At 28.8% G+C, this 12,426-nt stretch overlaps 2 protein-coding genes across 3 annotated transcripts; both read right to left on the bottom strand.

Annotated features, from left to right (window-relative positions):
• Positions 1 to 24: 24 nt before the first annotated feature.
• Positions 25 to 1,781, bottom strand: LOC105832107 (sentrin-specific protease 8). Its single transcript, XM_012672757.3, has 2 exons — positions 1,482 to 1,781; positions 25 to 787 (listed from the first exon to the last, which is right to left on the bottom strand). The coding sequence occupies exon 2, from the start codon at positions 781 to 783 to the stop codon at positions 73 to 75; it is 711 nt and encodes a 236-aa protein (XP_012528211.1). The 5' UTR covers positions 784 to 787; positions 1,482 to 1,781; the 3' UTR covers positions 25 to 72.
• Positions 1,782 to 3,326: 1,545 nt separating this feature from the next.
• Positions 3,327 to 11,317, bottom strand: LOC105832120 (F-box only protein 21). Of its 2 annotated transcripts, none has more exons than XM_036282842.1 (10): positions 10,819 to 11,317; positions 10,157 to 10,696; positions 8,739 to 9,008; positions 8,209 to 8,662; positions 7,979 to 8,109; positions 6,676 to 6,826; positions 5,465 to 5,674; positions 5,083 to 5,154; positions 4,207 to 4,474; positions 3,327 to 4,130 (listed from the first exon to the last, which is right to left on the bottom strand). In XM_036282842.1, the coding sequence occupies exons 2-10, from the start codon at positions 10,312 to 10,314 to the stop codon at positions 3,973 to 3,975; spliced, it is 1,872 nt and encodes a 623-aa protein (XP_036138735.1). In that variant the 5' UTR covers positions 10,315 to 10,696; positions 10,819 to 11,317; the 3' UTR covers positions 3,327 to 3,972. The 2 variants fall into 2 exon arrangements, with proteins under 2 accessions (XP_036138735.1, XP_036138736.1); XM_036282843.1 differs by having other exon boundaries at positions 11,104 to 11,317.
• Positions 11,318 to 12,426: the final 1,109 nt, after the last annotated feature.

Raw genomic sequence — 12,426 nt, 5'->3', positions numbered from 1 at the left:
AATAAATAATGATAGCTAATACCATATTGCTTGTAATTAGAATTTTTAACATAAATATTAATAGCAACTCTGCTATGCATTGTTACATGAATTTTTCAAATCATAAATTAATTTTAACAAGTCAATACGTTTTCTCGGGACCATTTCCGCGATGATACTACAATCACAATCGCTTATTTTAAAACTATTTACAGCATGCTTAGATATGACATCTGCTAAACACAAAACATATAAGCCACAATCGTAGCTATTATCTTGTTGTGGACAGTCCTTTTCAATGTATCTTTTCTCTTGTTTCTCAAGAAAATATTTTATTACTTTCCGTGCAAGCTTCTTTGCGGAGAAGTTATTGATACCGATTGATGAATCGAAGTGATAACACATCTTTTCCACACGAGAGTATATCAATAAGCTCCAATGAGAGCCACCTGCCTCATTGCTATCACAGTCATTTAGAGGGAAAAATATAAAGTCATAACTCTTAGCCTCGATAGGATCAAGAAATATGTTGTACTGCGAAGAATCCTGCATTTTTAATAGTTGAGCTACTTCAGGTCCGATAAACAATAACCGACTTTGGCTATTCTTTCTATATTGTTGATTTAAATATTCAAAATAGAATCCTATTATGATATCATTAAGCCAGTCATTTTTCTCCAGTAGTGCGACATCCGATTTCCTGAGTAGATAGTCATGGTAACTCAACGTGATATCATTCTTGTATAGATTCGTTGGCTGAACATCGTGAGAAACATGCTTTGAACTCATAGGTAAAACTGGCATAGTTCTAAAATTAGAAGCATAATAGAAATAGAATCCAATGTGAATTTTTATCTAAAAAAGTATATATATATATATATATATATATATATATATATATAAGTACAAAAAATAAATTCAAATATCTCTAAAATATATTATATATACATGCTCAGTAAAAAAGATTAATGGTATATAATTTGCTAGTAGTTTTGAGCATAAAATATTGTGGCAAATTAGCATTTGTGTCCACATTGAATTTGTGCTTTATGAATAGAGCTTGTCAACATATAATTTGACAACAGATTATCAGTAGACTCTATATCATATTGTAACTATTTAAATGAAATATTTTTCTTTATTAAACATTACTAAATAGTGACTGTTAAATCTTGGAATTATAAAACATTAAATCTTCAATCAAAACTTACGATTATTTACTGTATTTATATTAATTTTTTCAAGCTCTTTCTTAATAAATATTTTTAAGAATTTAATTTGTATTAAATGGTTATAAAATGGCAGATTTTTCTTGATCTTTGCAGTTATTCTACCGTCATATTTTACATGCAAAATTGTATTTTTGCCGATACTATGTTGACAAAATTAGAGTAAACAATTTTCAAAATCTACTTTCGACAAATCTGAGCATTATATATACTCAGATATTAGTGCTAAAATGATCAAGAGTAAAAAATAAAAACTTATAAGGAGATAGTTACAAGAGCTCCTTTTGGCTGTCGTTACGTCAATTTCGTTTGTGACGCTATATACCACTCTATCTCCTTTCATGCACTTTTTTCTTTAGAAATATCTTCTGTTTGAATTATTTGTATTATTGTCTTCTGACGAAAGGGTAGCGAGTGTTGACAAGTATCATTGTATCATAACGGTATCTTCAGAAAACGTACACATTCTGACGTTAAGTTAAGCCTGTTTTTCGCTGCACTGCTGCACTAATGCAATAAGTTAGAATGAGACAAATGGCCTGTTCTTTTTAGCTGCACTATTACACTGGTGTAATAAGTTAAAGTAAGGCAAGTATATTTTTTCTCATTCTAACTTATTGCATCAGTGCAACAGTGCAGCTAGAAAGAACAGACCAAAATATATTTTCTCATTCTAACCAATTCTAACTTATTGCACCAGTACAGCAGTACAGCTACCAAGAACAAACCTATATTTTGGTTTGTTCTTTTTCGCTGCACTGTTGCAATAAGTTAGAGTGAGAAACAATATATTTGCTTAGGGCCTAAACACAATGGCCGGAATTCATAGTCGAATCACAGTTTAGCTATAAAACTGTGGTCGAATCTTATTCAAGTTCCAGCTTAAGCACGATCTTGAGACGTCAATGCTGTTATTTCATTGGTTAAGTAAGTCTCAAGTCGGCTCGAAGCTAGACTTAAGACAATGCTTGAGCTTAAGATCGGTCTATGAATCCCGTCCAATGACACAGGCAACAGGCAATAGGAACAGAAATAAAATGAAAGAGAGAAAGAGAGAAAGGATCTTTTAACTTAATTAACTCAAATAAGTTAATTTTTAACTTTAATTATTTTTAAAATATAACCCTATATTCTCAATTTATTTTTGTCGATAAATGCGTCTTAAAAATATAATTTTTGTTATATATGCTATAGAATGATCTTAAGAATAAATGTACACATATCCCTGGGCTAGACGCGAATGTGATTTAGGACAAGCGAAAATTGAAAATCTTGTTTTAAAAATCGTGATTTTTCTCTATGTTAATCATATTTTTTACTTTTATAACTATTATTATTGGATTCTACGGGAAATTTTATTCCTATAAAGTATACAATTGAGTTTGATTTGAATAACTATACATGAAGTTATTAAAACCTAAATATCCAAAATCCTAAATTGCATCTGTATGGCCGCTGTGTGAGTGAGTAAAAATGTGGTTTCTAGGGATTAAATAAAGTTAATTGGGCTCAGCTTAGTAACTTTTTTTGTCTCAGTAAAAAAATAATTCATAAAAATTATAAAGAAAAAATATTCCATACAAAAAATAATACATCTTTGTTTTATTTTATATAAACTTAATTTATAAATGTTAGATTTATTTGATAATTTATGTTATTTAATTATTTTGTTATTTACAATAATCTAATTTAAAAAATTCATAATTAAAATAAATTTTTAATTTAACTTTAGTTAATTTAATCTTATACAATTTCGAACTAATTCTGGATTAGTTATTTACTCATGCAACTTTTAACGTTAATTTAATTTTATGAGCCATTAAGTTTAACTTAATTTAGTTTTAAAAAATATTAACAATTATAAAGTTTTTTATTTCACTATCATCAAACTTCAAATATATATAATAATTATTACACACATACATGCGCGTGTGCACATAAGTATAATTTATTTATTTATAGAATCAGTATTATTAGTTTTTTATAATGATTAAGGTAATGAAGTTGCATGGGACGTCATTTAAGAGCGGGAGGTTACGAGTTCAAACCCACATTCTATACGTAGAGTTCTGTTAAGTTATAGTTTTGTTGAAATCGTATTAATGAAATGTTCTTAAATATCATAAAAGTGAACTATATTTTTATGTAAATACATATATAAAATATATATTTATGAAATATTTATACATACAAGTCGTTTCTTTTGTACAGTAGGAAGATATATATACAAATCTTTATTTCAAAAAATCTCATAAGTTATTTATACATCATTGCTTCCCTACTTTTAAAACAATCAGAACACACACACACACACACACACACACACACACACACACACACACACACACACACACACACACACACACACACACACACACACACACACACACACACACACAATTATATACCAAGTATCTTTGATACATTTATCTTAAAAAGTAATACTATGAATATGAAAATCTGAGTTTTCATGTATTATATTTTATTCCTATTCTATTTTTCTTGTGTACTATAATTTGTGTTCAGCGAATTGTAAAATATCGCAACTTATTATTATTTAATTATGTGACTGTTTTCTTATTATATGAAATTATCATTGTTCTCTAAGTGGAAAGTAACATACTGTAGAATTTTTTTGATCGTGATAGGATTTTAATCACAGATTAAAGATGCGGACAATGAAGAGATTCTGGCAGATAAAGTTATTGTACCCCTTGTTGGAGTACGTTAGGGATCGCTGCCAGAGATCTCACAAGGAGGGTATTTAGTCATAACAAAGTGTATTAAGAATAGCCAGATCATATGGATAGTATCTTGTTAGTATCGTATTAGGTATATAGTGGGACTGTACGTATTTATGAAAATATCGACCAATCTCGTTGTGTTCAATCCATCTTGGCGGACATGTTTTTATTAAAGAATCTAAAATTAAAAAAATTTTTATGTTACATACGTATCTACATGTAAACGATATAAAAATAATATAAATTGTTTGTACCTTCGGCAGCGTAATACATATTACCGTTTTCACTAAGAATTGTGTAAAACGGTTGTTTCAAGGTATTGGCACCAGGACAAGGGTGACCATATAAAATTCTGTAATTAGGTTCTATGTTTACATTTGAATTATACATCTTATCCCATCCAATGATTACACCATGATTCGTAATATAACTACTGTTACAAGTAACAATCATTCCAACCGCATATTTTATGTTTCCTGATCTTTCCTTTGGTATTATACAATTTGTAGATTTCGGTGTAGCCTGAAAAATATAGATCTGAATATCAATTAATATCTTTTTCATATAGTATATTTATATGTAAAATTTCATAATGCTCTAAATAATCTAAATAATTTTTCATATTTTAATTACAACAATTAAGAAAAAATGCTGTAAAAATCTAACACAGTTCTTTTTACGCAATATTATCAAACGTGTATTTAATTTCACTATATATAAAATTGTACCTTTGTACAAGGTACAATATAATTATGCAACAGAATAGAATTAAATACACATTTAATAAATTTAAACAAAAAAACTGTGTTATATTCTCAGTTTTTTATTGTTGATCAATTATTTTATATAAGAATCTGTAAAATTAAATAAATATGTTTTGAAATTAATAACTATATATATTATATAATTAATATAATTATGTAATTAATATAGTTTATAAAATACATTGACTTATTGATTATTGAAATTGAAATTTTTTTCAATATACGTTTGTTAAAAGTATTTGCAATTATCATTTATCATCTACACCTTAAATTATATAATTCATTTACAAGCTTTTAAAGTATTTTAACCAATGTTATATAATACGTAAACTGCATTTTTTATAATAAATTATCATAATTACATACCGCGTCATGCATTTCAAACATTATTAGCATCTCAGCTTTTCTGCTTTCAGGAAACATCATATCTTCGAAAAACTACAAATGTGTAGAAAAAATAAAGTTTATTTAAGAATATGTTTCGCAACAGTTGTTTTATTAATGCAACGTTTTACTAACAAATATATTAGAAATATGTTAAAAAATTAATACAGCAAAACTTGAAACTTGTTAATGCAACAAGTATGTTTAACTAGAAAACTAAAAAAAGTTGTTAAGTACTTTAGTTATACTAATTTACTTATACTAACGTTTCTTACATTGTACATTTATTTCTTACTACATTACAATAAAAGCAATTCTTTAAAAAGTCAGACTTTGTTTATCTATATAAACTAAATTTATATACCTGATTCGTTCGTAATGTGTTCATGAGATCAGATAAATTAATTTGGTTCTGCATGTAATGGCGACCTAGCATTTCAATCGTATCTATATTGTTTGGTTCTATGATATATCGGAGTTCCAATAATGAGCGTATTTGCGAGGTCCTGTCGTGATAATATTGGTGGTAGTTAGGATTTACCATTTGTAATTGATTAATTAGCCGTAACACCATCTTAAAACAAAAATTATACATATAAACAAAGTACAATAAATAGAAAACTTGTTTTCAATCTCACATAAAACATTTCATTCAGTTTGGTTATTATCTGTGATTATTATCTGTGAATATTCGTGTTACTTATTTCCAAATTTAAGTTTCCTGGAACATTCATCATCTCAGATGATGTTGGAAATAAGAAAGAAAACATGTAAAAAAATTGTAGAAATAAAATAAAAAATATTTTTTTATTAAAATATAATCTAAAGTATAATTAAATAAAATTGATTTTTTGGAATGATGAAATAATTTTCTCATAAAATATATACTAAAAAATTTTCTTTTATGTGTTTTCTTGATCAATAAATAATCATATGGTTGAAATTGAGTTGTGCATAAGAAAAAAAAAAAAGATTATGATCGTAGCTATAATAAAACAGTCAAATTAATAATTATATGTATACAAGTAAAAGTTCTAAGATAAAAGTCCTAAAATGTACAAAACTCATGAGAAGATAAAAGGAGTTAAAATAAAAGTCCCATATTGCTTTGGAATATTCGCAATAATAATAGAGGTATTAATTTTCCACATTGTATGAATGAGAGCTTGCCAAGGAAGGCGCTCGAGCCGTTTAAGCTATAGCACAGTCTATTGTACCAAGTATATGCTAGACATAACATTATGGACTTTTAGGTTCATCTCAGTCCCTTCTATTTTGAGTCATTGTATACTTTAGGACTTTTACCTAAAGTGTGTGTACGCGCGCGCGCTCGTGCATGGTGTGTGTGTGTGATATAATTTCTTTTAAAAATCAAGTTTTCGATGTATTTTATAAATTTATATTATCGATTGCACACAAATATTATTTTATTAAATACATTTTTATTTTTAATTATTATTATGTTGTTTTATTATATTGTTTATTGTTTGTTTTTGAGATAGTATAGTTGCGAATATGTTCAGAAACTCTTCTTCTTTCCTCACCTCTTACCAAGATGTATAAATAATTACCAACCTCTGTAGGACTAATTTCATTGTGTCTATTAAAACTTTCTATGGGACATCTTCTACCACGAGTTTTAGGACAATCGTTTTTGCTCCGAATGGCTCCATCGTTCATAATGTCAATATAGAAACATTCTTCATCTTCAGATTTTTCTGCATTGCTATAATAATAGAAGTTACACAGTTCGTACATAAATGCGTGCACACATATATATATTTACATAAACATAACATACATACACCTATATATACATATGACAAAGTTATATTACATATATAGAGTAGTCTTTCAGTATTAATGTAAAAAATAAAGGAATCTTAGGGCCGGTTTCACAATCTTTAGTTACCTTAACCGACCGATTATTTCATTGGAATTGACTAATCGTATTTGTCGTTAAGCAAAATTAACAAATACGATTGGTCATTTCCAATGGAATAATCGACCAGTTAATTTAACCGTGAGTTGTGGAACCGGGCCATATGCAGTCGTCTCGTAACTTGCATCTGCAGCAATAAGTTTAAAAAACTCTATACATACAAAATAACTGTTATGCACTGTTGTCATTACAGGAAAGAATAATAATGTGCTTTCAAAAATGAGCTAGAAGCTTTGGTATAAGAGAATAATGTATCTGAAAATTTTATGTATGTGTGAGTGCGAATCAGAAGAAGTCGATAAGTAGAGTAATATGAAAAAAAATTTATACGTTCTCGATATAAAATCCAATTCACAGATTGATATTAATATGTGTACTTTAATTCTGGAAAAGAATTACCAAATCTATAAAAGAAATATATACGAAATCTCATTAATGATATACACGAATCTATATAATTTGAGAGGCAGTCCAATATCATCCCCTATAAAACCCTATAAGACCTATAACGTTGCAAATAAAGTCGCTGAAAATTATGTTGAAAATGCGTGTGCTTGGGCGTTAATGAGTTAATTAACTTTACAAAATTATAAAAAACTTTTACAAAATTAAAATGTGTACAAAAATGTAGGGAAAAATGATCGAGTTCATATTTAACAAAATTTTTGAATTTTTACTATATAAGTGTCGATAATTGCTGTCACTTTACAATAATATTTGATTAAAAGAAAAAAATTAGAAAAAAAGAAAATTTTTCTTTAACATTAATCTGTATTTAAAAAAAATTTCAGACATATAACCATATAGTCTTGTATTAATGTAAGGAATCACACTTTAACATCTTTTAGAATATACTTAAGGATCACATTATATAAATATAAATGACATAAGTTTGAAAAAAATAAGATATTTTTAAAGTTTAAAGCTAATACTTACCAGTTCGGTTTCCAACTTAAAAAAAAGTGAGTGGGAAAAGATATCAGATCACAACGCACGCCAAGTCTTCTGGCTACACTTTGGAATATTATTGCCAAAGATAAAGCGTTACCAATTGTGCTTTCTAAAACCTATTATTATAAAACAATGTTTGCTATGCAATTATAACATCATAATTTATAACTTGACATATTATACAACATATTGTAATGTATCACATATCAACTTACACAATCTATAAGAATGTCCTCTGGTTTAGGGGGATTAAAAATGTTTGGGTCTGAAACTGCACGAAAACCTAATTTATTAAATAAAACCATTCGAAGTACATCTATAATTTGTCTTTCTTCCTTCTTGCCCCATTCTTTGTCGTTGATATTGTTATATTTCCAAAAAGAAAATTGCTCAGCAGATGTTAAAAATATGGAGTGTTCGGGATATATATTTTTAAGGCTCTCCAATACCTGCTGTGCAATATTATTCAGCGATGCTTCCACGTCTGAATAAAAAATATTTTTTTTGGGTTGATACCATTGTGCTATAATAGTAGCAGCTTGTTCTAAAAGTTGCTGTTCTTTAGGATAATTCATAAATTCCTGCCATACATTTTTTACATTATGCCGCTGTACATAAGGAAGAAGTTTCTTACTGTAATATTTATGTGTCAAATTACAATTAGGTAATCTGAAAAATATATGCACATTAATTGTAATCAATTTACTACATTCGTCTATAGTCTTAATAATTTATTAAATCTTACAATGGAGACATTCCAATCAGATATGTCAGTTCCTCCTTGACAAAATAGTAATTCACGGTTTGTGCATTTGTATCTGAATCTAGTAGACTATCAAAATCTTTCAAGTCAATATCGCATAACTCGGTTTTATGAAAGAATCTCTCAGACATGAGCGTTAAGTAACGTCGCAATTCATTTCTACATTTTATGCCTTTTTTCACATTGTCCTTAAAATTTATGGATTCTTTACTTGGTATGCATTTGTCATAAAATTTTTTCAAATAAGGCCACCTAATAAAAAACAAAAATACTTTTTTTAAAAGCATGGCTAGCATATACAAAAAGAAAATTATACAGGGTAACAATTAAGAAGTATCAATGGCATAGATACCTTAATTTATCTTAGCATTCACAAACAATGCTTGCTAAGATAAATTAAGAGAATGTAAGGAATAGAATACATGGGAGTTGTAATATTTATATATATATTACTATTCTAGGATTAATAATTTTCAAATAATTAATAATGTCCAGTTTAAAAATGTCACATAATCAAAAATTATATCAGTAGCACAAAGAATACATGCATATAATTCAAAAATATAATGTAAAAAGCTCGAGAAAGCAAAAAATTGCATTTGCTACAATTGTTGGTGCAGTTGGTTAAGTAACTAAAATTTTAGAGAAAAAAAAAACATAATAAAAAAGACATTAAAAATGCAATTGGAAATAAAATTTTAATTTTATTAATTGGTTTGTGTTATTTAAAATCCTAAAAACTCTTACACTAAAAATAAAATAAATATATATTCGCGCGCGCGTGTGTGTGTGTGTGTGTGTGTGTATGAAGGAGAGAGATATGCTACAATCGTACCTACAACTGTACCAACAATTACAGCAATTGTAAATGTTTGCCTTAAAAATGGCAAGGCGAGATGTAATAAAATATATTTTGCTTAAGAAGCAAAATTGTCATAAAACATTTTGGAAAATTTTTTACCAATAACATAGAATTGCTACGTATAAAATGATACCGTTAAGAGAGTCTCTTATCAGAATTTTAATTCTCATTAGGAACTAACTTATTGTCTAAGGCTTGTATTACTCGCTTATAAAAAATGTAGCGTTCTTGGTTGTTTTATCTCAACATTCTCAACCTCGTTTTACATTTAATTAGAACTAAAGGTACAATAAGCGCGTTTAGCAAACGGAGCAGAACAGTGAGCAGAACAGTTCTTTACTATGATTAATTTCTACTTCTAAATTCAACGAAGAACTTAGGCAAAAACCAATCATATTAGAGAATCACTGAACGCTCACTGATCCGCTCCATCTACTGACCGTGCCCATTGATGAAAAAAAGCGTGCTAACATCTTAGCCATAGTTCTTAATACGGGGCCTAAATTACAGTGAGAATTGTGCGAGAAAACAAAGTCACCTCTGATAAAGCTTCCTTTGCCACAGCTTGTTGTCAATCACACTGAGAAATCGTTTGCACGTAGAGGCGAAATTGACGACATCCTGAATACTGACGCTTTTTTGCTGCAGGATGATGACAATTATCTCGTCGGGTAGAATAGTTATCGTGGTAGTCATCGTGATAAGTCCAGCACAAAGAAAATTGTGATATAAAACATCGAACACAGAGCAATGCAGTTAAAAAAAAACGTATTTATAATCGGCTGTCGTACAACTCTTCTTTTTCTTCCTTTCTCTTTGGATTTCTGTCCCAACAGGACAAAGTACCAGGATTTCTATGATTTTGTAGGGCGATGATCGTTGGGGTTGAACATGCCCTGTATTAGTTTCTGTCGTACAACTCGTGTGATTTGCGTATTAACTTAGCTGTGCTTAGCTGCATTCACGGCCACGATACAACTCAACAACTGTCACTGACGCAGATATTATTAAAGATTGTCAATCCTGGGTAATTTCTCGTGACCCAGTGATAATTGAAGAGTGATGACATTATCGATTACTGATATATAAGTTTGCGATTGGTATGTTTAATATTATAAAAATGATCAGACTTTTGAATGTTTATGCGTAAAAAGATATAAATAATATACATTATGTGTATACGATGTAAACTATACAAACTATCATTCTTTTCTATTTCGTCACCGAAAGAGAGATGTACCGCGATTGTCCGCGGTTCCTTTAATTTAGGCTGCGTTCCGATATTCATTGCCAGTACTGAAAATCTATAGTTTACGTCACATATACTGTAGATTTTCAGTATTGACATTAAATATCGGAACGCAGCCTTAATTGTTTCAAATAAATGATGGCTAATATCAGAATCAGAGAGAAGACTGAGAGACGACACTCTTTTTGTGATTTAACGTGCCGTCAATCGAACTTTCGTTGTAGGTTATTTGACACCTCTTTACTCTTTCCTGTATTCTGTACTCTTATTCTTTTCTCTATTCTCTTCACACTGTTTGGTGTATGTGTGTGTGTGTACGTGTCGTATATATGTAAATGGTTTGGTTATGGGTGAGTGTATGTGTGTATGTTTATGTGTATGTGTTTGTCCGCATGTAATGAGCTCGGGTCCGCGTAGGTTCGCTATGCCCAGTGGCCGTGCGGTCCGGTCACCCCTGCGCGTGAGAGACGACACAGCCACCTTTTAGGTTATCCGCGAACGCGATACGCCATCTGGGCCTCTTAAATAAAATGGACATGAACTACGTAATATATAACATATAATATAAACGCATTCAAAAATAGGACAAGATCAATACAATTGGACAAGTATATTTGAAAAAAAGACTTAGAAAAATCTTATAAAATCTATTAAAAAATTATTTAAATTATTTGTACAAATAAAATAATAAAAATAATAATGCATAAAAAATTTTACATAAACACTTTAAAAAATGAGACGAGATCAATTAGCCAAATATATTTGATAAAAAGACTAAAAAAATCTTATAAAATCTATCAAAAAGTTATTTAAAAAATGGAAACGTTATCAATAATAACAGATAATCAAGCAAAAACTGATAAATAGTAAAACAAAACCCAAGCCACATTAATCGCATTCTTGTATATATATTTTGATATCAATAACATAGTCTTTTAAATATTGAAAAAATACGACCCGGGCACGCCTAGTTTTTGCTTTACTATAATCCCGTTAGTTGATTTTAATCATTCAATTATTTGATCATCAAGTCGGTTTATTGGTAAATATTTTAATAAAAAATTATAATAAATAAGTTTTGTATAAATATTCTTATAATTGACGCATTTACTTTATATTATTTGTCTAGAGAAGACAATAAAACAATAGAACAGTAAGACAATTTACTTAATATAATAGTTTTCTTTAGGGGCGTGCATACTTGGAGTTTTTTTTTACCTTTTTTAAAAAAAGTAATTTTGTTCAGATTATTATTACGTTTATATATTGTAATACAGATTTTAAAAAATTATACATAAAAAATGTAATTAACTTTATTATTATTAAACTTACGGTATATATTCTGTTTAATAACTTGAACTATCGAATTATGTCTTCTTGTCCCCGCTTAGTTGTACATATTTTTTAACTGTGTATTTGCCTGTCTTTTTTTTTTTTTTTTTTTTTTTTTATAGAGGAGGAAATCTTCAAAAGACTCCCCGAAAGACCAGGAGAGTGTGGGATTCAACGGAAGGCACGTCGGACGAAAAGCCTCACCGCCGCCTACCCACTAAAACCTC

The sequence above is a fragment of the Monomorium pharaonis genome, chromosome 2 (assembly GCF_013373865.1).
Source record: "Monomorium pharaonis isolate MP-MQ-018 chromosome 2, ASM1337386v2, whole genome shotgun sequence".
Classification (NCBI taxonomy): domain Eukaryota; kingdom Metazoa; phylum Arthropoda; class Insecta; order Hymenoptera; family Formicidae; genus Monomorium; species Monomorium pharaonis.
Note: the sequence above shows the minus strand (reverse complement) of the source record. Positions and strands in the feature narration are given on the sequence as shown.